Here is a 25,809-nt window from a genome sequence, read left to right on the forward strand (position 1 = left end):
TACCACTTTGAAAAAAAAAATACTTTATTGGCCAAAGCATAAGATTTTAAGATTCACTTTGTCTAATGTCCCCTCAATTCATAAAACTTCATTGCAGTTGATGGAAAAGAATGTGGTATTCCTTCTGCCAGAATGAAGTGTCCCTTCTATAACTTTTTCGGTCAAAACACTTAGCCAACCCTAACCCAAACTAAGTGCACAGAACACAAAAAAGCAGATGTTAGCTGTGACTGAATATCTAAAAAACCTCTTGGCCAAGTGGTTCAGCCATCACCATTTCTCCTGCAGCCAAAGTAGCACTATCCAAAATATACATTAGTTTTGACTAGTGCTTCAAAGCTCAGCTTTTGAGTTTGCAAAACACTTTCCATACAACCTGAGATTTGGGGTAGCATAAAGTGTGCTGGATTGGTAGCTGATAATCTGGGTTGAAATTTTGCTGTTCCTTCTTGTGTGGGCTTGAGCAAGTCACTTAACTTCACTGGGCCTCAGTCTCCTAAATAAAATCAAATTAGGTATTTTAACATGCTTTCCAATTCTAAATCTATTATTCTGTTATTCCATTCTTCATATAACTCCTCTGACCCTGTTTTCTTAAATGACTTGAACTCAGGACTTATGATTCCAACTTAAGTACTCTTTCTAGTATATCATGTTATAAGTACCTTGAGGGCAGGACCTATATGTATTTTTTTCCATCTCCATACCAAGAAATAGCACCATCCCTTGCACTTATTTCCATCATAGGAATTAATTATCTTATTCCCTGAAACACTCTTAGAAAAATGGCTTTTGAGGCAAACTGGCATATATGAAGAAGGCTAAGATGAACCTATCTACAAAGTGACAAATGAGATCTGTCCTCATTTGACTGAGGCTTTTAAAAAAGAATTGTATTGAGGTAAAATAGAAAATGCAGAACTTATAAAAGCCTTACTCTTTTTCATACAAGAAGCAGGTTTTTAAAGGTAATTTCATTGTTTGGTCATAGTTTGTCAGTTTGCATATGGACATTTTCCATGTCAGTTGTGACTAACAAAATCAGTTATGTATGAAATGAGTGCAGTTCATATGAATATCACAGCTACATTAGAAGATCAATATACATTTGATTACTCAAAGCCTCGTAAAAATGCTATTTGGTGCTTTATAAAGCAACTTGATCAAGTCACTTCACTAGACCTCAGTCTCCTAAATAAAATCAATAATAAAAAATAAAATCAATAAAATAATATCTATCATATAGGTCAACTTATCCAATGTTCTATGAACATATCATTTAAAAATTTACCACAATGATATAAAATTATTCAGGCTTTGGAGAAAGTTCATAATAGCAGTTATTTTACATTCTAATTATTTAATTGATTAATAATGCTATTTTTCAAGTCTTAAAAAGCTGCATCTATTTTCATTGAGTTCTTTCCTAAACAAAATTCATGTCTAGACTTTGGTCTTTCTTTTTTAGGATGTCGTGGACAATCCCTTTCTTATTTCCTGATCTGCCCTTAAGATTCCCTATCATAGCAAACCTCTTTTTCATTCTCCAAAATAAACATTCCTCTGTATTTTTCTCAGCCTTAACAGTATAATGAATACCTGAGATGCGCTATTTTATACTGGTTCAGTATGGTGAACCATTCATGGATCTCTCTGTTCCTTGTCTTGGAAATATATTTAAGGCATTTTTTCCTTCCTGTGCTCTTTTTATAATTTCAAAACCCCTAAGTAATAATCATGCTACCCTTAGTTTGAAGAGTGCTTATATTTTTTAGTTTCTACATATTACCTTATTTTAATCAAAATAATTTTATGAGGTGGATAGGAAGGTATTTTTAGATGAAGAAATAAAGAGAGGTTGCCCAAGTAATGTAGTGGTCCAAGTTTTTTTTTTTATTCTGATGTTTTTTTAATTTTATTTTTGTCATACAAAACACTCTTCCATATTGGTCATTTTTGTAAGAGCATACTCATAACCAAAACCCCAAAATAAAACCATAAAAACATTTATGTGAAAGATGACTCCAACACTTCTTTCTCTGGAAGTGGATAGCATTCCCCATCATATATCTTTCAGAATGGTCCCAGATAATTACGATGCTGAGAATAGCCAAGTTTTCACAGATGATCATCATACAATATTGCTATTACTGTATGCAATCTTCTCCCAATTCTGCTTATTTCACTCCACATCTGTTCCTGCAGATCTTTTCAGCCTTTTCTGAAATGATCTTATCACTTCTTATAGTAAAAATAGTATTCTATCACCAGCATGTACCACAATTTGTTCAGCCATTACCCAGGGACATCCCCTCAATTTCCTATTCTTTGCCACTACAAAAAGAGCTGCTAAAAATATTTTTGTATAAGTAGGTCCTTTCTCCTTTTTAATTATTTTTTGAATAGCGCATTTTTTTTAACACTCTTTACTGTTTAGAGAGAGCTTTCTTCACAATTTTGTGAGGTTGTACATTTAATGTTATTGCCATCTTAAAAATGAAGAAACGGGCCCAGAGAAAATAAATGACTCATCTCGCAATTACTATATAATAATAGCTCAGAATAGTAGTCAAAACCCATGACTCAGTTCAGTGTTCTTTCCACTGCCTCATAGCACTTTCCTTTTTAGAAAAGGCTTCCAATGACTTATTATTTCTATCTACTCTTATGACTATTATAATCAGTCAATTCTTAAAGAGCTCTTGGGCCAAAATCTTTTACTATTACTTCCTAAATCATATCAAACTATTACTTAAATTGACTAGTTTGTAATCAAATTTAATAACAGATTTATGAAAATATCCATTTTGTGAAATAGATGATAAAATTCATCTAAATGACTGTCTTGCAGTGTGTTGGCCATGTGGAACGTGTCTCTTTGTTTACATATATGTAGACCCATGCGATAAATGGGCAAAGAGAAATAGTAATGGCAACAACCATTTGAACTCTTCTACCAGTTGGATTTCTAGAAAGAAACAAAAGATCAATGTTATTTTAATTAAAATCTATCCTATCAAAAGTGCTTTTGATATATGGCCAAAGATCAAAACAGGTGCAATGAATATATACTTTCATATACTGTTTTATTTATTGGTAAAATGTTTAGGCAAAGTAAAACTTATTAAAGTATGCCATGATTTCCAAGAGATTTCTTTAACATCTAAGATTAATAATAACTCTGCTACTTCTTATAACATAGTAGTCTTACATCACAAAGCCAATTAGCACTTGTTTTAAGTACTTTTAAAACTCTTTCCCTCACCAGCATTTTCATCAATAGTACTTGGTTTGCTAGTCCTGAGGTTCCCTAATTTTAAATTATTGAGTTGAAAACTTACTTTGTTGAGATGTGGCAAAGACTCAGCCATACTATAATAATCCCAAGTCCAAACAGCTCCCTAAGAAGAAAAGTATAGTATTTTTATATTTTTAAGTGATTAAGAAAAAATGAAAAGTTGAAATGAGGAATCCAAGATTCCTCTAATACTAATTTTTCACTGGACACCTCGCCTCAATATATGTAACTCCTAAAGATGATGATTCATTAGTCACTTAATTCAGGAGTTAGAGAATTACAAAAATAAAGAGAAATGACTCTCCATTTGTGAGAAAGTTAAAAAAAAAACACCAGAAACACAAACAAAAAGGTTAAATCAGTGATTCAACAAGAATTTATCATTACCCTAATATATGTCAGGCACTGTGCTACTAAACAAGAACCAAGGAAGTGTGATTCCTATTTCCTGCAATGATTTTTTAAAATAGTGAATCTAACATACGAAATTATACATTACAAAAATTGTCTCTTTTGCACAGTGGCTATATGAAGTTGGGCAAAACACTTCTCTTCTCACCCCCACAGACAATTCTCTAAAAATTGGAGTCAGGAAAACCCATGTTCAAATCCCACCTCAAACATTTAGTACCAGTATGAGCCAGGGGAAGTCACCTAACAATTTCTTAGCCTCTCCATTTGTAAAGTGTAGATGGCAATAGATTTATTTCACAGGACTGTTATAAGGATAAAATGAGATAATATATGGAAAGCATTTTGGAGAATTCTATGTTCTCTATTAATGTTAACTATTGCTATTATTAATAATAAGGGAAATTATTTACTGGGAGTGACTTACACAGGTGAAATTATAGGTCTAGAAAAGAAAGTTCTACAATAAGACCAGATCAAATTTCAAGAACTATTTATTGATGCAGATTGAGTTAGCCATCTGTCAGTGAGGAGGGGTGACCACTGAAGAAATCTGTGATTACTAAAGAGCACATGCTCTTTTAGATGGAGTTATATATTATTGTGAGTTATGATCAAATATGTTTTTTAACTTAGAAAGACAATTAAAAGCCAAAGTTAGTGAATATGTACAGGGCTTGAAAAAACTAGGTTTTTCCCATCCTTTCTATTCCTTTTCCTTTCATATCCCCAGATTCAATACTTTGTTCATTCAAGAGTTTTATTTATATGTACATGCACACAAGTATGTGTGTTTGTGTATAGAGAGAGAGGCAAAGAAAAAGAATTTATTTTCAGGTTCATCAGTGAAGCAGTAACTTTTTATCTTGTGGCAGTTTGGGAATAGACCTAGACTGTACTGAATGTGATCTGGAAGCAGAAAGAGAAACTAATGGGTGAAAAAAAAGGGGAAGAAGCAGTAAAATTTACCTGTTAAATCTCTGAATTTCAATAGTTGGCAAGTAAATGGGGAAGAAGTGAGCTACAAATCAGGATCAAGGGTATAAGAACAGAATATTAGCTATAGAGATTTATCAGGTTAGTATAGTAGGGATATGTATACATAGGCATTAGGAAAGGCTGATGGAAAGAGACTACCAAGCACATAGGAAACAGGCATAGATCATGAAATTTTCATTAGTGTTAGACTTCAGTTGTTACTATTTGGTTGATTAATATTGATTAAACTAAGAAATTATTGAGAATTTAGCTTAAACTAGAACTAAAACAGAATGCTGAAAAAGGAACCATTTCAACAGTAAATAGACAACTCAAAATATTGTGGATCATTTGTGGTTCTATGCATCAGAATCAGTTTAAGAATTTACTTAGCTTGTAGGATTGTATATTGATACGGTGGTGAGTTTTTCTGCCTATTGTTTGAGAGAACTGCATTCAGTTCCATGACATGCAGTGATTACTCTGGGAAGGCACTGTGTTACTATAGAAAGACCTCTGGAGTTGGGAATCAGAAGATCTGGATTTGAAAACTAGCACCACAAGCTGCTCAGTTTTGTTACAGGGACACAACCTGTCATACTTAGCCCATAGGGATTGTAGCAATCACATGTGATAATGTAAAAATGTTTTGAAACGTAAAGATCTATACAAAGATAAGACTACTAGTAAATCTATGAATTGTTCATAATTCTAGAAAATAATTTAAAACTACCCCCCCCAAAAAATTATTAACCTATGCATACCCATTTCAGTACTACTTCTAGGTCTATACCCCAAAGAGATCAAAGAAAGACTGTATAAAATACATAGAAATATTTATCAATACTAAGTATAGGATCCAAGGCAGAAGAGTGGAAAAGGCTAGACAATTGGGTTGATTTGCTCAGGGTCACACTGCTCATAAGTCAGATTTGAACCCAGTACTTCTTGTCTCCAGGCCTGGTTCTCTATTCACCTATCTGTCCTATGTATAGCAGCTCTCTTTTTTTAGAGACAAAGAACTTTATTTTTTTTTTAACCATTATTTTATTTGGTCATTTTCATACATTATTCATTGGAAACATAGATCATTTTCTTTTCCTTCCCCCTCCCCCTCCTCCGACCACCCGTCCCCTAGCCAACGCTTAATTCCACTGGGTATCACATGTGTCCTTGCTCCGAACCCATTTCCTTGTTGGTATTTGCATTAGGGTGCTCATTTAGCATCTCTCCTCAATCATATCCCCTCCACCCCTGTAGTCAAACAGTTGCTTTTCCTCCGTGTTTTTACTCCCACAGTTTGTCCTCTGCTTGAGGCCAGTTTTGTTTTGTTTTGTTTTGTTTCTCATAGATCCCTGCAGATTGTTCAGGGATATTGAGACAAAGAACTTTAAGGGGTTGTCCACAACTGAGGAACAAGTGGCTAAAGAAATTATAGTATGTGAATATAATGGAATGCTTTTTGCTATAAGAAATGATGAAAGGAATGGATGAAGAGAAACTTGGGAAGACATGAACTAATAGTGAAGTGAGCAGATCTAAAACAATATAAAATGTAACAACAAATTATAAAGACAATCTTGAAAGACTGAAGAACTCATTAACACAATGACCATCCATGATTCCCCAGGATCAATTCTGAAGCATGATACCACTTCCTCACAGTGTAGAATGAATCATGGGCACTATGGAAATCACTTCCTTACTGCATATTTGTTATAAGTTTTTTTGTTTGTTCAGTACATGTGGAGGGATAGGTGGGAGAAAGAGAAAATATATTTCTGTTAATTGATCAAAAGTTGATTTAAAATACATTAATCTAAGTAAAGACTTCTTAACTTCCTACCTATTTAAAGCAAACTTACCAAAAGTCATTGCTCACCTGCCTTCCTCCTCATGTAAGATGTTCCTGTCCATATGAAGGAAGAGGTAGAAGCCCAAGTTAATTGTTCTCAGAGTGCAAAGGAATAAGTGTAGCCTGGTAAGGCTCTTCCAGATAAAATTGCCTAGGAAAAACAATGCTAATTAATAAATCATGACCACATGTCTTTCAGGAGGACATTCTATAAGGAGAAAATCAAAAGTATGGATTTTTGACAGCTGCCTTATTTAACAATGATAGTCTGATGCCAGGTATTCAAGGCAAACTTTTAATTGGGTGCTGCACTCAGACAATCCATTTGTGGAAGAAGCATCAGTGAAAAATTGACTGCCAGTATGGAGAATAAATGGTAAGAAGTCACTGCAATGGCTAGGTGAGAAAACTTTTCTCTACCAGGATGTAATATGTTACTTCTATAAGTATTTATTATGAAAAATAAATGGAAGGTAGCTTTTACTTACAGTCTACTTGGGGAGATAAAATATATATACATATGAGATAGCTAGAAAATAATTTGAAAGCAACATTCAAATAAGTGTTAAAGATTATAAATATCAGAGTATCAGAAGAAGGATATAATTATTGGAGTTGAAGTACGTCTGGAAAGAATTTATAAAGGAAGGAGGTTTGAATCTACAGTTTGAAGGATGAATAGAACAGGAAATAATTGTATACCGAAATCCAAAGTTGTGTCCTCCCTGCCTCAAATCTCTTACTACTCCAGTCCATTCTACAAACCAAAGCAATTTACTTTTAGTGCCCATCTGACCATAAAGTCCTGTACTCAACTAACTCCAACAGCTTCCTATTATCTCTAGAACAAAATTGTTCTGTATAACTTTTATAAAGCCATTCACAATCTACCCTAATCTACCTTTTCTGCCTCAAGTCTACATTATTTCCCTTTTCACCCTCTAATCTAGTGAAATTTGACTTCTATTCTTCACTCAATGGTCATCTTCCATGCCTGAAATGCCCTTTGTTCTTAGAGATTCTAATCTCTCTTCAAGATGGAACTCAAACACTATTACCTTTCTTGATCCTCAAAACTGCTACTGTCATTCCTATAGAGTACCTTATATTTAAATACTGTATATGTATATATATATATATAATATACATTTATTTATGCTACAGATGTTTGTATACATGTCTTCCATATTAGAATGTACCTCAAAAAATGCTCAATCATTTTTAGAGAAATACAAATTAAAGCAATTCTGAGATATTATCCCATACCTATCAGATTGGCTATTATGACAAAAAAAGGAAAATGACAAAACTTGGAAGAGATATGGGAAAGCTGAGACATGAAGGCAGTATTGGGGGGAGTGATAAACTGATTCAATCATTCAGGAGAGCAATTTGGACCTATGCCCCAAGGGCTATAAAAGAGTACATACCCTTTAACCCAGCAATCCCATTACTAGATTTGTATCCCAAAGAGATTTAAAAAAACAAGGGGAGGTGGTGGTACTTACATATACAAAAATATTTAAAGCAGCTCTTTTTGTGGGGACAAATATTTGGAAAGTGAGAGGATATCCATCACTTAGGGAATGGCTAAATAAGCTATTGCATATGGTTGTAATAGAATACTATTGTAGTGTAAGATGCTCAGAAAAACCTAGAAAGACTTAACACAAACTGAAGCAGTGTGAAATAAGTAGAACCAGAAGAACATTAAACAGTGATAAGACTACAGTGAACAATACCTATTCTCAGCAATACAGTGATTCAAAACTATCCCAATGGACTCATGCTAAAAATGCAATCTACTTCCAAAGGAAAAAAATTGAATCTGAATCCAGACCAAAGCAAACTTTCTTCACTTTCTTGATTTTTTTTTCTATTTGAGTTTCTTTCCACAAAAGAATTAATATGGAAAAATTATTTACATGATTGCATATGTAAAACCTATATGAGATTGGGGGAAGGGAGAGAGAATTCAGGACTCAATATTCTTTGAAAAATGTTGGGGGGGCAGCTGAGTAGCTCAGTGGATTGAGAGCCAGACCCAGGGATAGGAGGTCTTAGGTTCAAATATGAGCTCAGACACTTCCTAGCTGTGTGACCCTGGGCAAGTCATTTGACCCCCATTGCTTAGCCCTTACCACTCTTCTGCCTTAGAATCAATACATAGCATTGGTTCTAAGACAGAAAGTAAGGGTTTAAAAAAAATGTTGGAAACTTTTTACATGCAATTGAGGGGATTAAATTAAATTAGAATATAAACTCATAAGGGATCTTTTCATTCATTGTACCTGTATTCCTAGGCTATAGCAGAATGTCTGGCACATAGTTGATACTCTAATATTTATTGATTGGTCTTCTCCTGCTCTTGAGTCAGAAGCAAATAATAAAAAGTTAGCTTATTGAGTGGACAGTTTACTTGGTTTCATTAGCTCATTCTATCCAGTTCAATCACCTGCTTAGAGATTGGCTGATAGGAAGAACTGCTTTGTTCAGTCTTTAAAATATGTATTAACACACCTTACTATTCTACTACTAATGCATTAAGTTATATCATCTTATATGTTCTGGCCCAGTTCTCTGAAACCTCCCCAGTTTTACAAAAACATTTGGGCTATTGAAAATATCTCATTAATGGTTCAATGGGGACATGATTGGGGATATTGACTTTAAATGATTACTTTATTGCAAATATTAATAATACGGAAATAGTTTCTGAACAATGATACATGTAAAACTCAGTGGCTATGGGAGGGGAGAGGAAGGAGGGAAGGGAAAGAACATAAATCATGTAACCATGAGAAAATATTCTAAATTAATTATTTTTTTTAAATAGCTCATGTTATTATTAAAATAGCTGCATTAAGCAAAAATAAAATTCTAAAAACACTAGAAAAGCATAGGTATCAATGGATCTTTTCTTAAAATAAATAATATTTATCCAAAACCAAGAAAAAGCATTATCTATACTGGAAATTAACTAAAAGACTTCCCAATAAGATCAGGGATGAAGCATTTTTCCATTGTCACCCCTATTATTTAATATTGCATGAGAAATTCTAACTAAAGCAAAAAGACAGAAGAAATAAAAGTAATAAACATAGGCAATGAGGAAACAAAACTATGATTCTTTGCAAATAATATGTCAGTATACATTGGTAACCTTAGAAAATAAAAATTAAAAACCATGGAACAATTATCAACTTTAGCAAAGTTATAGGATATAAAATAAGTCAGCATTACTGTGTATTATCAACAAAACCCAGCAAGAAAAGATAGAAAGAAATTCCCTTTAAAATATTTGGGAGTCTACCTGCCAAGATAAATCCAAGGACTATCATAGCACAATTACTGAACACTTCACACATATAAAGACAGGAGAAATATAAATTGCTCATGGATAGACTAAGTCAATCTGATGAAAATGACAATTCTACCTATTAACTTACATATTCAGGGCTGGAAAATAACAATAGATTAACAAAATTGAAAGTCAAAGAATAATGATAATTAAAGAATTAAATCTTTTTAAGAAAAAAAATAAAACAATCTAATTTTTAAAAAGAGATGGAAAAATCACATTGTTAGTGTCAGAAGAATCCACAACAGATAAAAGAAGACAAAAATTATTAGCAACAGGGGGCAGCTGGGTGGCTCAGTGGATTGAGAGCCAGGCCTAGAGATGGGAGGTACTAGGTTCAAATCTGGCCTCAGACACTTCCCAGCTGTGTGACACTGGGCAAGTCACTTGACCCCCATTGCCTATACATTGCCAATACACAATATTGACTCCAAAATGGAACGCAAGGGTTTAAAAAAGAAAAATTATTAGCAACTATTTTGCCCAATTGTGTCAACAAAAACTGACATGAAATGGATGAATATATGAACATAAAGCAAAAAAAAAGACAAAACAGAATTTAAATAATCTAATATCAGAGAAAGAAACTGAATGAACCGTAAATGAGCTCCAATAGGAATGAGGTTGTGGTCAGAGGATGGCAATGCTCCATGAATTTATAAAAGAACTCTATCAAATATTGAATTGCAATGTTATAAAAGCTGTTTGTAAAAATAAGAAAGGGGTTCAATCAAGTTCCTTTTATAATACAAATATAGTCTTGATACCTAACCCAGGGGAAAAGTAAAAATTTTAAGTAAAATAATAACAAAAACAATATAACAACACATAAAAAGACAATATATAATAATCAGGTTGGATACATATATATATATAAAGAATACAAGATTAGTCTTAGAAAAACTATAAACATGATAGATCATATTATTAAGAAAAAATTTTAAACTGCATGATTATATTAAAAGGTACAGAAAAAGCTTTTTACAGAATGTAATACCTATTTTTTCAGCAACTGGTAATGGAAGTGGATTGAGCACCAGGCCTAGGCAGGAAAATCTGAGCTCAAAACTGGCCTCAGACACTTACTGTGACATTGGGCAAGTTAATTAACCAGTATTTGCCTCAGTTCTTCATTTGTAATACAGGGACACACTAGAAAAGAAAATGGCAAAGATACTAGAGTAGTTTGCCATTTAAATCCATGGGGTCACATAGAGTTGGACATCATTGAACAACAAAAATACCTATATTTGTTAAAAACACAAAATCATGGATATAAAAAAAAATAAATTCCTTAATATGGCAAATAGCAATTTGTTACTATGCCCAGAAATTCATTGTATTGTATATATCCTTTGACCTAATGATACCACTACTCAGTCTATACCCCAGAGTGGTAGGAAAGGGAGCCACATATCCAAGAACAATTATAGCAGCTCTTTATTATCGCAAAATTTCCCATTTATAGAGTGTTCATCAACTGGAGAACTATTAAATAATCTGTGGTATATTAATGTAAAGAAATTTTATGGCACTCTAAGAAATTACAAATTATTTCAGAAAAACCCAAAGAGATTTATAAGAATTGATGCAGATTAAGTTTAGCCAAACCCAGGGAATAATTTCTATAATATCAATAGTATTGTAAAGAAAAATAGCTTCAAAAGACTGCAATTTGTTTACTGCAATGACCATCAATGACTATAGAAGATCGGTGATGAAGCATCCTACCCATCCTCCTGAGGGAGAGGTGATAGATGCAAGGTAAAAAATGAGACATATTTTTGGACATGGTCAACATGGGAATTTATTTTGTTTGACTATATATATTTGTTGTGGTTTTTGTTTTTTTTAATGAAAGAGGAAAGTTGGGTGAAGAGGACTTAAAATAATATAATTTCCAAGAAGAAAAGAAAACAAGAATTTTTAAAAATACACAGAAAATAACATAATGAAAACCAGAAGGGAACACAGATAAATCTAGTCATCAAGCATTTATGTACTTACTATGTTCTAGGCAATATGCTAAGCATTAGATAAACAGTACCATTTAGAAAAGTATATGTTCAATTTATTATATGTAAAAGTTGACCTGCTTATCTGTGTACCCAATAGAGATTCATGGTTTAAGAAACAATCCCCTTTTTCTATTCTATTTTATATGTAGGAAAATGCACATTTATGTCATTTGTTAAGTTCAGAATTTAAAAAAAAATTTTTTTTAAGAAAAGGAATTCCTAGCATTTAGCCAGATTGCCCAGATGGTCTTACTTTCTGGACAACAAAACATTAAAAATGCCATTCGGCATAGGTCATATACTCTGTCTCTGAAAGAGTCATTAATGGATAAGTGAGAAGGACACCGTAACTATCTCAAAAAATAAAGGATATAATTTTAAGTGCATTTAACCTAAACCCTTTTGGAATCCATTTAAATTACTCATCTCTTAAAAGTACAATACTTCTATATTGCTTACTATCCAGAGTATAAAATACTTCTTTAATTGTTCTAAAACAATTTATTTTATCAAGCTTCACAGAGTTTTCTCTGGTTCTAGTCTGATATTTATAAACAATTGACTATTCATGCCCTTTATAATTTCATTGACTTTGATTCTGTTTTCCTTTCCTCTTTCTAGGCTAAGGAAATGAATGATCCAAATTATCTGTGATAGTAACCTTAGAAGGATCAACAAACAACCCAGAGCAACCAACTACTCATCTCACTTGTTAAAGATACTAGAATACCCCCAAATCTCACTTAGTGTGTGATATTTTCAGTAATGAACAATAAAATTTAGCCTCATTAAATAAATGTTTAATTTTGCCTGAGGGAAACATTTGATGATCACTGCCAAAGATATGGAAAATTACTGAAGGAAATTTCTATGCTCAATAATAATGTACAAAACCATTAAAATTATGGATATAGAACACAATCTTTAGTATTCACTAAAGATATAAATGTCCTTTCTGGAAGGAGGACCTGTAGGAGAAATTGAAAGAAGAAAATGTACTGGAGAATTGAAAATTTTGAAGGTTTTGGATTTCTGAAGATCAGAGAATAAATCTGAGGAGGTGAAATTTATGAGTACTTGAGAAATTAAAAGAAGAGAATAAAAACAATTTAGGTAGAACTCATGGACTCATTTTACTCTCAAAGAGAAAAATGATTATAAGACAAAGTAACCATGAATCTAGATTGCCTCATTTCCTTTCAGGAGTTAAGCAAGGATGATTCTCATTTTTATAGTAAAGGTAATAAAATTGCTTTAGCTTAGTTCAAAAACAAGTTTCATACCTGTGGTCAGAAGATTGCTTTAGCTTAATTCAAAAGTCAATTTCATACCTGTGGTCAGAGGATTAAGTCCAACAAGTAGAGTAAGGATAGCAGGTATCATGTATATAACCTGTTAGCAAAACAGAATATTCCCAAGTATCACACAATTATAGAATTATTTAGCATAGGGAATGGACCTAGAGTACAAATCTTTCAAAGGATACAGGAAGGAAGGAAGATAGAATCACTTGCTGTCATTGTCCTTAATTAAGTTTGAGTAACTTCTGGACATCATGGGATTATGGATAGAGTTTGAATGGACCTTAGAAGTTATCATACTAAACCCTTCTTTTTATAATTGAGAAAACCTGAAGCTCAGATAGGTTCAGTCTTCTAGCCCAGGATCACACAGATAAGTATGGCAGAACCTGGATTTGGAGCTAGGACCATTGATGACTGAATCCAGTGCTCTTTCCATTATACTATACTGCTTCAAATGCCCATGAAGATCCAGTTTTCCAGTTTGAAACTATTAGCATGCTATGAAAAGGAGCACTACAAACACAGTTATGCCTTATGAGGCCATATATCCGGCCCCCACCATACTTCTGGAAGGGGCACCTCTTTCATTGGTGGTCAGTGAGAGGAACACTGTATGTGGTGGCTCCACAAAGCGCAGCCACAGCGTCACTCACAGTACTACTTCCAGTGACATAATCCTTTGCATGGAGCCTTAGAATGAGGCACTACACAAAGGATTATGTGGCTGCAAGATGGAAGATGTCAGCATGGTGAGTGGCGATCTAGGGGAGGGGATACTGCTTCCCGGGTAGGGTTAGAGTTAGGGTTTGGGTTAGGTTTTTATAGTCCAGCCCTCTTAACGGTCTGAGGGGCAGTGAACTGGCCCTCTGTATAAAAAGTTTGGGGACCCCTGCCTTATGTTCTCAATAGATTTGGGCTTCCAAAACATGCCTGAACCATAACTTGCTTATTTTAGGAAATTTTTAATGACAAAATATTGACATAGTAATGTAAAATGTAAGCTAAACAAGGGACCTACTAGAAAACTCAACTGTTAATAACTTACTTTAATAAATCTTGACTTTCTTTTCTACTTTAAGATGAACCTTTCTCATAGTATTTTAGAGGTAAAAGGAGCCTAGAGCTCATACCTAGGTGTTATTTACACTTAAGCTTACTACTTACTTCAGACCAATCTGGATGCTTATTTAAAAGAAAATATGAAGTATCTTACCAGCTTTTAATTTAACTCTTTCTCTGTCAATCTAATCTCATGGGAAACCTGAAACATTTTCCGATTCAGCACCTACTTAGTACTATCAATCACAGTATAAGTAATATAAATTGGGGGTTTTGACTCAGAGAGTTACAAAGTATTATTTTAAATTTTCTCTGATTTAAAAACATCATGGTTTAAGTCAAAATGACTTTTAGTAGCTTTTATTTACAAAGAGGTGAAAAGAGTGAAAGTGGAAAATGTAGATAAAGAGACAGAATCTATTGAGATCTGTGTAAACCTTAAAATCTCTCAGACTTGTGAATTTTAGAATTTTCCCCATCGGGGAATTCTTAATTGGAACAAATTCCCTACTGAGAAACATTCCCCATTTTGATGTGAGAACTCGCCAGGAGGACCTCTACTCCAACCGTACTTAAGACTGCTTTAGGAGAGAGAACTCCTTGCTAAACAATGAAAGTACTTGGACCCATGCTTATAATAAGGCAAGGAGTTCTTTGAGCCAGGCCTGTTTTTAGAATTGATACAATGGGATGCTAGGTACCTAAAAGGGTCGGGCAAGTTTTCTCTTGATGAGATTAGTTGACTCAGCTGTGTTTTCTCTCTCATTCAGATTTACTGAGGAGATTGGTCAACACAGCAGCATTTTTTCTAATTCAGACTTACTGAGGAGATTGGTCGACTTAGCAGGAATTTAGATGGGCAGTCCTTTGGAAAGCGTCTACAGTGATTGGTAGATGTAGGGACTTAGGGGAGGTGACATGGGAGAAAAACCCCTATATAAGAAAAAGCAGAATCTCTTGAGGATATATCCTTTTGGAAGAATTCCTTTTGGAGGATCTCTGATGAGGACCTCTTGGGAAGAATCTCTTGAGATAGACTCTGGAGAAGGAAAGCTCTTGGAGGACAATCTCTAAGGAGGTCTCACTGGAGCTCCTCTAAGGGGACTCTGTCCCTCTGGAGGCTCTGGAGAGAGGCCCTTTGGAACAGTCTCTGGCTGGAAGGCTCTCTGGTGAAGTCAGCTGAGATGGAGCTGGCCTGGTGTCACTAGAATCCTTGTTTAGGCAGACCTTGTGGTGAGTGTTAAAAGACTGACTGACTGATTCTCTCTCTTGGCTTGAGGCCCTTCATAATTATTCCTTTCCTACTCTTTCTCTCTTTCTCCAATTCCTCATTATATTATTAATTAAAAATCTCTATAAAACCCAGTTGACTTGGGTATTTGAATAATCGGGAATATTACCCTGGCAACCACCTTATATTTGATTTAAAACCAAGACACTGTAGTGAAACATATTTTCTGCGGTCAAATTTACTCACCCTCTCTTATATCTATCACCATTTATATCTTCCACTATTTTAATCACTACAGTTTATGGGCTTCACTATTTTAAATCTCACACCTGCTAGGTGTGGCAATCCAGTCAAATTATGCAGGCATCATACACAGTGCTCTGCCATAGTACTGTGGTTCATTTATTATATAGGTTTTCAGGTACATACTTCTTTGACACACAATCAATTTTCTACATATGTGACATTCTACATTCTGACTGAATATTATCATATCACCTAAACAACACTCTTGTGATGTTACTACAACAAAGAATTCTGTGATCTTTTACTACTTTCTACAATACTCTGGGATGTATAGGAATAACATGAATAAAGTTGTTTGTAGGTTAGTATCCCTTGACCTACTGAGAGGATTATTGTGCTTTTGATCAGCTTTCACTATCAATCACAATTGCTTAGGAGATGAATAACAAAACATTTTCCTATCTAGGTGCAAAGTTAAAAGGTGACTTAAAGCAGACCAGATTTGGGGTTTTTCTCAATTTACAAGTTGTTTTTCTTGTGTTACTTTGAAGTGCCTAGCAATGCTGCCTGGTTTCTGTTCATCAAAAAATTCATTGGAGTGTGATAACTGTAAGGAAAGATTTATTATGGTTCTCAAGAATTTGGCCAGTGTTTATTGTAGTGCCTTGGAGTGTATCTGTGCTTAATAAAAGGAGGGCTTATAGGCTTCAATTCTGTAATTGCAATCTTTTGAGGATAATAATCTAGGGGGATTAAAGTGGGAGATATATGTATAAATTTAGATATATATCTACATAGATATATATCCTATAAGTATTTGCTCTCATATTATTTCTCTTGCATTGGGGAGAGAATAATAATCATAACAAATCCATTAGTAGGGAAAATTGGAGAGAGAGAAGTCACAGATGGGGGTTAGGGTGGGGCTTTTTGGTCTGGGGGCGCTGATTTGCAGCTTCCAACTTCCCACTGTGACTGTGTCAACCAGTGGGGCATCTGTTGGCTCCCTGCAATATTCTTAACAAGCCTAACAGCCCTAAGAGCTTCTCTGGCAAAATGAAGTCCAGTTCAGCACCCTGGCAGGAGGCTTCCTCAGGTCTTGATTTCCACATGGAGTCTTCAGCCAGAAGTCCATCAGTGCAGTCTCCTCCAAAGCCAAGGTAGGAATCTCAGCACTCACCAGTATATTAGTGGGGGAACTGAGAAGGAATCAGAGTTGCCAGATACTTGGGGAATAAATATAAGGTAGCACCACTTCTTCCTCCCCTCCCCCCAAGCTGAGCTGTTAACAATGAAGTCAGGTCTGACTAAAGCTGAAAGAGTAAGTGAAAATCCCCCTCAGCCTCCTTCTTCTTTAGATGATGTACTTTGTAATTCCTCTCCTAACACATTGAATATGATTGAACCTTTAGTAAAAAACAAAATATCTATTTATTTGGGTAAAAGGGTTGAATTATAATAAGGATAGAGGGAAACAGGAAATCCCTAGCTATTTCCCTTCTATAGATGATTTCAGGGATTTGAATCAGGGAGTCTTCTTTAGAATAGGCTTGGATTTTTCCCTAAGAGAAAAGTCTCTAGGCTAAAGGTATATCACTGATGAAAAACCGGATCTTCTGTATATATGTAGTCTTCACAGTAAGTTAGTTCCCTCTCCCTTCAGACCATGGAGAAAAGAAACTTTAGTTTCCCAAATGCAACTCCCTTTAGCTTGGCTGGAAAGTTCCATCCCATCCCCAGATGGCAGCTGGGTTCCATCTCATCTCTTCCTGAGACAGCTCTTCAAATCCAGTCTTTTCCATTCCTTTTGGCATTTCCCTCTTACACACCAGCAAGCTGATGCAGGATACAGGGAAAGAGTCTCCTCCAAAATCAAGGAAACAAAGAGTCCTCCTCCAGCCTGACTCACCAATACAGAGTGAATGATTGAATCTTTGGGCTGTTCTTTTTAAAGCAGTTTTCTCAATGTCACTTCCTGTTGCTCCCCCATTTTATGGGAACCAGGAACCGATCTCAGCCTCCCAATTTGCCTAGCACTTGGGGGAGGGGCAGTGGTCTTTGGAGGTGTCACTCTAGTAAGTGACTTGTGAATTCAACCATGTATCCTTAGTTGATGTTGGTCAACACCCTCCTCAGGGGGGGGAATTGTATAATTTTTGTAAAATTCTAGATTCAAAAATTTTTGAGAGAAATTTCAGGAAAAGAAGCTTTCTAACTCCCTGAATCAAGAAAGTGAACTGTTTAGAGAATGTGCCATAAAGAAGCCTATACTGCATCAAAAGATCCAGAATGAACTGTGGGATGTAATGAACTGAACTGAAGGGGGTTGAACATAATGTTTATTCTGAATGTAAACTCTTATGCCAAAGGGGGCTGACCCCTAACTGGCTTTTTGTCAATGTGCCTAGGGAACATTGGTTTTGCTCTCTCTCTTCTATTTCCCTCTTATCTCCAACTATTGTAGTTTCCTCCTAGAAAGTACAATACTGTATGTACCTTTAGCTAGAATATCTTTAGAGGTATAAGCTAGTTATGTTAAATGATTCATTGGGGATCCCAAATCTCACTTCGTCTATTTTAATGAAATCAATCTGCAACCTTTAACAATCAATCAATAAGTTAAAGCACCCCTACTTAACCATTAAAGTATGAGAGTTCACAAGTCACTTACTAGAGTGACACCTCCAAAGGCCACTGCCCCCCCCCCCCAAAGTGCTAGGCAAATTGGGAGGCTGTGATTGGTTCCCGTAAGGTGGGGGAGTGACAGGAAGTGATGTTGAGAAAATTGCTTTAAAAAAGAACAGTCTAAGGATTCAGTCATTCATTCACTCTGCATTGGTGAGCCAGGCTGGATGATCACTCCTTGCTTCCTTGGCTTTGGAGGAGACTCTTTCCCTGGATCCTGCATCAGCTTGCTGGTAAGTGGCTGAGATTCCTGCTTTGGCTTTGGAGGAAGCTGCACTGATGGACTTCTGGCTGAAGACTCCATGTGGAGATCAAGACTTGAGGAAGCTTCCTGCCAGGGTGCTGAACTGGACTTCCCTTTGCTGAAGAAGCTCTTAGAGCTGGTAGGCTTGTTAAGAATCTGTCTCTTTATCTACATTTTCCACTTTCACTCTTTCCACCTCTTTGTAAATAAAAGGTACTAAAAGTCATTTTGACTTAAGCCGTGATATTTTAATATTGTCAACCACATAATTACTTTATAACTCTCTTATTGAGTCAAAAACCTCAATTTATATTTCTTACAATAGCAAAAGAAGAATAAAGTTAGAAAATGAAAGCATAATTGTTCCCTTCATTATGATCTTTTGATTATTAGTTACCTTGATAACCACACTCCTAAGTCACTATAGTTCTTTCAGATTTAAAACAGGCTTTTTAGTGGTTTTTTAAATCCTTTTAAAAAACATTTAGGAAGGGAAAGGCTTCTTTAAGAGAGAAACAATTCCTAACAAGTCTAAATATAACTGCACAAAAGATTGGAACTGGAGCTAGAAATATCACTGAACTGGAAGTCAAGAGGCTTTGGATCTACTTTTGATCTTGCGTAAGGCACATCTACCATTTGCTTGCATATAAAATGAAGGACTAAACTAGATGGTTTTTAAGGTCCCTTCCTTCAACATTGAATTCTATCAACACAGAACAATTTTAAAACTTTTGCAACCAATTTTCTCACAGCAGCTATTGAAAACAGGTTATGTCCTCACTTAAGTCCTCAAAATTATGTATTTATTTACCTTGAATGAATACTAAGTTTCAAGGTAGATATTTTTAAATTTACTTTTAATTGTCCTACAAACTGGTCTAATAGGACCTGGAAAACAATAATGTTCACTTTGTGCACTCAATAAATATGGTAAAATCTATTTTTAATTCTGATATTTGGTTCGTTTGGGGAGCTGTTTCAGCAGGTGTTTATACCAAAATTTCAGCGATCAAATTTGACTCTTTACTGAATATGGATAATAAATCAATAAGCAATCATGTGCCAGGCTATATGCTAAGCATTGGGGATATTAATGAAAGCCAAAAGTCCTTTCCTTCAAACAAAAGCTAAAAATCAAAGGAGGGAAAAGGGGCTAGGAAAGATACCTGAGGGAAACCTGATTAAGGAGGAACTAACCCATCAGAGGAAGGGACTGTAGGGGCAGAGAAGTGGCATTTCATCTAAGAAGGCTGATCTTTGGATATTCTTAAAATGCTTTCTAACTTAAGATCAGTCAAGGTCACAGTCACCTCCTGTGATCTCTCCATTGCCTCAATCTTGGGAATAGAGGTTGGGGCAGAGAGAAACAGTGACTAGAGAAGACAGTGGCATCTCTGATATAACTAACTCATTGGCTCTCAGAGGATGACATTAACAGTGGCCACCATTCCACTACAGGAAGAAGGGGACAGTAATATAATTTATGTCATAACAAAATAAAATCATATATTATAAATGTATTATAATAAGAGTCTGCTGAATCATTAAACTGAATTAAATTCAACAATCCAATGTACATGGAAAATGATTAGAATAAAATCAGATCACTGACTTCTATTGCTACACAATTCAAAAGAAAGCAGAAATCTAGGAATCCTTTCATTGGAAATGTAATATAACCATGCTTGCTCAGACCAAACAGAACTGAATATGATCTACAAATATAAATTGAAGATATTCTATAATATTATACTACTACTCAATTATGTATAATGCTTTAAGATTTAAACATTTTAACAGCTTAATGCCCATTTTACAGATTCAACATTTAATAAGTTTCCACTATGGTGAAACATGTATTGGTTATGTGACTCTTGGACTTAACTTTATTAGTGCTTAGGCAACTGTAAAATTATTGAATCATTACTGATCTGCTTTGGTAGATGGAGGGGTTTTGTTTGTTTACTTGCTTTTATTGGATATCAGTGAAACTACAGAACAGTACCACTACCTCTCCCCCCTCCCCAATATGGTGAGGAAATTAAGGCTCAAAGAAAATAGGTGACTTACCTGGCAACAGTCACATATCTATTGTCAGAGATGAAAATCAAACCTAAATCTTGACTCAAAGTTCAGCATTTACTTGCTAAATTACTTGCAAAGGAAAGACTTCTAATAATCCCTCTTTCTCATGAATTCCAAATTATAGTGTTTAGAAGAACTGAGTATTTTATATTATGCTTTGATTTTATTTTGCAATTATCCTTTATAGACTTAGTAAAGACAACCCTGGTACAAGTGATTTCCTGGTCAAAATTAAAAGGATAAGTCTTAAAGAAGTTGCTAGCTGATACTTGCATGTTTAGAGGCTAAAATGAAAGCAAAATATGAACAGTTGCTTGCTGGAGCAGCTTAAAAAAGTCTGCTTTTTCTGCTTTCACCAAAGGCAACTGATGAAAGCAATAAAGATCTCCAAGTTTTCATTCATATTTCTATATTTTAAAGGATTTGTTATTTCACTGATGTGGGTATTTAGCTAATGTTGCATTTTGTAGTCTTCTCATATAAAACCCTTACTTCCTTAGTTAGAATTGATACTAAGTATTTATTCCAAGGCAGAAGAGAGGTTAAGAGATTAGACAGTTGGGAGAAAATGACTTGCCTACAGTCATATAGCTAGGAAGTGTCTGAGGCCAAATGTGAACCCAGTATTTCCTATCCCTAGACCTGGCTCTCTATCTACTGCAGCTTTCCCATCAATAAATTAAGTAGTAAGAGCTACTCCAATGTGTGGGAATCTTCAGAAAATACTTTATATATAAGAAGGTATCCACAGTTTGCCATCAGGTTTTTTTTTTTCCTTTCATGGAAAAAGGCTTTAAAGCATCTGATATGCAAGTAAATTCAGATGGGTAAAAGAACCAGACAAAGAAGGGTATAGTGTGTTATGTGAAATTTAATTCATACTCACCATCCACAGTTCTGCATCTGGGTCATTTATCTGTAATAACAAAACAGGAATTGAAACTTAGAAGAGCACACAGAGAAAAGATCGTCAAATTCCACTCCATCCCAAATTTATAAAATCTACCCTGATGGTTAAATGAGCTATTTTATTAAAGGAAATTTTCATACAAGCTAAAATGACGGGGTGGCTTTTACTATTTACAAAAAATATCCTGGGTCTCTAAAGGTCAGGCTTAGAATGGATAAGGGATAAGAAAAAAGGTTTGAAGGTGACCATAGAGAAGTGTTGAGAAAATAATAAGAAGCTATTAGGTAAAAGGTATCAAGGGGGACATGATGAGATTTAAAGCTAAAAAAGACTGTAGGGATCATCTACCTAGTACAACCTCTCACTTTACAGGTGAGGAATCTAGGTGGAGGCTGTTTCAATTGTATTTATGAATTTTAACCAGATCTTTAATTCCCAAAATGGGGCTCTTACCACAGCCTCCATCTGTAGGTCCTACAGGCATTTGGCAAGCACTTTCTACCATGTTTTCAGAAGCTGTTGCTTGATGTTCACAGGAAGTATGAAGCAGTTAAATGAAAAATTACTACAAATAAATATCAGGACTCAACTCTGACAGCTGAATTTATTTGGGCTCCTCCCATTCAAAAACCACAGCCATCTCAAGATGCCTACAGATCATGGGAACATAGATTTTTGGAATGAAAAGGACCTTGCAGATTATTTAGTCAACTTTCTCATTTTGCAATTGAGGAAACAGATCCAGAAAGATTAAATCGCCTGCCCAAGGTGACAGTAGAAATTCAGGTGATAAAGTGACCTGGAGGTGTTAGATGGTAAAGTGGCCTAGAGTTGGGAAGACCCAAGATCAAATCTAACCACAGCTCCTTACTAGCTGTGTGACCCTGCTCAAGCCATTTTACCCTGTTTGCCTCAGTTTCCTCATTTGTAAGGAAGGAGAAGAAAATGGCAAACCACTTCAATTTCCAAGAAAACCTCAAATGGGGTCATAAAGTGTCAGGTATATTCATGAATAGTGATGTACAGGGGGAAAACCATTAATTTGGAAGTCATAACCTGTAGCATACCAGGCATATTAGCATCTTGGAAGAATGATTGATATATGGATATTGTATCTTATGTATTCATATGCCAGACTCATGGTCATGTTACTTATTGATTATTGTATTGCTGAATCTTCAATCCAAAGGACAAAAGTATTCCTGAGTAGGACATTATCAGCCACAGAGTCCTAGCTCAAGCCTTGTTAGAACACATTCTTTTCCAAGTTGCATGTTGGACTTTGATTTCCTGATCAATCCAACCAATGTTAAAGCCTATGCCATGCCACATGTTCATTAGTTACCTCCCACTCCTCATTCCTAAATTCTCCAATAAAAGTTGGAGGGCACATATGGAGCCTTCTCTCACTTCCGTCTGGGGAGCACAGCGACATGTAGGCCATATTTTTAACTCGTTCTCTGAGTCTTTATTCCTTTGTTTCTCCCTCTGTCTCTATTATCTCTTCATCCATTTTCCTCCAGTCTCCATTCTCCTTCTCTGGTCACCACCCATGAGTAAATTATATAGGAACTGCAGGGAGTTCCTACATAACCAGTTTTGCTACTTATTCTGGCATTAAATTTTCTCCCTGTAAGATTTCTTCCTAACAGTAATAAATAGTATTTATACAGATCTTTAAGGTTTGCAAGGCACTTTAAAAACATCTCATTGATCCTGGCAACAATTCTAAGAGGTAGGTGCTATTACTACCCCCTTTTTATAGATGAGTTAACTGAGGCATACAGCAGCTCAATGATTTGTCCAGGATCACACACAGCTAGTATCTGAGATTGTATTTGAACTTGGGTCTTTTGGACTTTGGTTCCAGCTCTCTCTATTCACTGGGCCACCCTAGCTGCGTCTCCTCCTGAACCCTGGGTGATGAAATGCAACAACCTTGCCTCCAACTTGTTTTCCCTTCTGTTTCTTAGGAATCCTCTCCTCTCCCTCTTTCTTCTAGTCCCCTCCCCCCACTTCCAGCTCTCTCCCACCAATCACAGACACAGACCCACTGCAGGCTGACACCAGAACCTGCGCCTGCATCTGGAATTAGGCTTTTGGGGCTGAGCCTGAGCTGACCTGTACATAGGCAGCCAGCGAGAAGAAGGTGGCCATAACGAAATTGCAGCTTCTCCATAGGGTCTCAGCTGGGAACCCCTCCAGCGCCATCTCACCCACTTCAGAAGGGAGGCCTAGATAGTAAGAGGGCTCTAGGAGCGCAGTTTGTGACGCGGAGAGGAGCAGCGTTCTGACCACGCCCACGTCACACATCACTCCCACCCCAGGGCTTGGTGACGTTTGACCCGAAGGACCCGGAAAAGCGTGGAGGCAACCCATAGAGTTCCTGAGGTCTGTTGTTCATTGTTGTTGTATTATAGAGATCCATGTAACCGTATGATGAACAGCAAAGCCGGGACTAATGCAGTGATTTTATTTAATAACGAGCTCTCCGTAACAGCAGCAACAAAAAGTACACACAACACATTTAAGTTTAGTTTGCATTATTAATATTTGCTCTGTTACTTTTAAGGCTACCCGACCAACAAAACGATAAATCTGATTAGCATATTATACTAATACACTGATTAGTATATTTTCAAAAGAGCAGATGCTCACGCTGAAATTTAGCTTTGACCCCTGCGACAGCCCAGTAAGATTTTTTCATTTTTGTATCTATTTTTGAGTTGGATCTGAGACAGAATTCAGACCAATGTTTTCCATTATACCTGGGAGTGGACTTTTTCCTAGGTCAGAGACAGGCCAAAGGTATTATAGGTATTATACTATCTTTGTAATGGATAACATACATAATTAAAAAAAATTATTTTATTATGAACTTTGAGAGTAATGAAAGTAGTAGGCTTCATCATTGGTCCTTTGTAATCAGGACTATTTATTATATTAGTCAGAATTCTTTTTTATTATTATTTTATTTAAAATATTTTTCCATGGTTACATGATTCATAATCCTCCCCTTCTTCTGCCCTCTCCTCTCTCCTCCCAAAGCTGACAAACAGTTCCACTGGGTTATACATGTATCATTGTTCAAAACATTTCTGTTATTCATATATGCAGTAGAGTGATCTTTTAACATCAAAACCCTAATCAGATCCCTATTGCAGTACGTGATGAAGCATATATTTTTCTAATGCATTTCTGGTTCCACAGTTCTTTCTGTGGATATGGATAGTGTTTTCTCTTAAGTTCCTCTGAATGAACATTGCTGCTGATAGAAAAGTCCATTACATTCGATTGTGCCATAATGTACTTCTGGTTCTACTCCTTAGCTCTGCATCAATTCCTGGAGGTCATTCCAGTTCACATGGAATTCCTCCATGTCTTTATTCTTTCAGCACAATAATATTCCATCACCAACATACACCACAATTTGTTCATCCGTTCCCCAATTGATGGACACCCCCTCATTTTCCATTTTTTTTGCCACAACAAAGAGTGGGGCTATATTTTTGTACAAGTCTTTTTCCTTATTATTTCTTTGGTGTACAAACCTAGCAGTGGTATGGCTGCGTAAAAGGGCAGGCATTCATTTAAAGCCTTTTGTGCATAATTCCAAATTGCCTCCAGAATGGTTGGACTGATTCACAACTCCACCCGCAGTGTATAAGTGTCCCAATTTTGCCACATCCCCTCCAACATTTATTACTTTCCTTTGCTATCATATTGTCCAATCTGCTAGGTGTGAGGTGGTATCTCAGAGTTGTTTTAATTTGCCTTTCTCTAATCAGGAGAGATTTAGAACACTTTCATGTGCTTATTGATAGTTTTAATTTCATCCTGTGAAAACTGCCTATTCATATCCCTTGATCATTTGTCGATTGGGGAATGGCTTGATTTTTTGTAAATTTGACTTAGTTCCTTATAGATTTGGGAAATTAGACCTTTGTTAGAGAGTTTAGTTATAAAAATGTTCTCCCAGTTTCTTGCTTTCCTTCTAATTTTGGTTTCATTGATTTTGTTTGTATAAAACCTTTTTAATTTGATATAATCAAAGTCATTCATTTTACATTTTGCATTGTTCTTTGTCCTTGGCTTGGTCCTTAAATTCCTTCCTTTCTCAT

General features: G+C 35.6%; 2 protein-coding genes across 12 annotated transcripts in view; one reads left to right on the top strand and one right to left on the bottom strand.

The window, feature by feature from the left end:
* On the bottom strand, positions 1-24,067 carry TMEM220 (transmembrane protein 220). 5 transcript variants are annotated; one of them, XR_008916461.1, is made up of 7 exons: positions 23,810-24,067; positions 21,665-21,694; positions 13,253-13,313; positions 6,570-6,693; positions 4,679-4,730; positions 3,342-3,401; positions 1-496 (listed from the first exon to the last, which is right to left on the bottom strand). XR_008916461.1 is itself a non-coding variant. In XM_007482987.2 (6 exons), the coding sequence occupies exons 1-6, from the start codon at positions 24,065-24,067 to the stop codon at positions 469-471; spliced, it is 561 nt and encodes a 186-aa protein (XP_007483049.1). In that variant the 3' UTR covers positions 1-468. The 5 variants fall into 5 exon arrangements, 3 of the variants coding, with proteins under 3 accessions (XP_007483049.1, XP_001380672.2, XP_016286251.1); XR_462304.2 differs by lacking the exon at positions 1-496 and adding an exon at positions 2,893-2,968; XM_007482987.2 differs by lacking the exon at positions 4,679-4,730.
* Positions 1-25,809, top strand: part of ADPRM (ADP-ribose/CDP-alcohol diphosphatase, manganese dependent) — a 68,315-nt gene that overhangs the window by 14,225 nt on the left and 28,281 nt on the right. For 3 of the 7 annotated variants that reach the window (XR_462305.2, XR_008916458.1, XR_462307.2), the window contains 2 exons: positions 6,742-6,918; positions 12,543-24,079. The gene's annotated coding sequence lies outside the window, so the exon portion shown is untranslated. Of the gene's footprint in view, positions 1-6,741; positions 6,943-12,542; positions 24,080-25,809 lie in introns of all 7 variants that reach the window. The other 4 variants (XR_008916457.1, XR_008916460.1, XR_008916459.1 and 1 more) reach the window with 2 other exon arrangements.

The sequence above is a fragment of the Monodelphis domestica genome, chromosome 2 (genome assembly GCF_027887165.1).
Source record: "Monodelphis domestica isolate mMonDom1 chromosome 2, mMonDom1.pri, whole genome shotgun sequence".
Classification (NCBI taxonomy): Eukaryota; Metazoa; Chordata; class Mammalia; order Didelphimorphia; family Didelphidae; genus Monodelphis; species Monodelphis domestica.

Excerpts from the sequence above, each read along its gene's own strand:
- TMEM220 (XM_001380635.4), bottom strand. The coding sequence starts at position 24,067 with ATGGGTTGCCTCCACGCTTTTCCGGGTCCTTCGGGTCAAACGTCACCA. Across the intron at positions 6,694-13,252 it reads ACTTAATCCTCTGACCACAG|GCAATTTTATCTGGAAGAGC; the intron begins GTATGAAATTGA and ends TGTTTTTCCTAG. Across the intron at positions 3,402-6,569 it reads TTACATGAGGAGGAAGGCAG|GGAGCTGTTTGGACTTGGGA; the intron begins GTGAGCAATGAC and ends TTTTCTTCTTAG.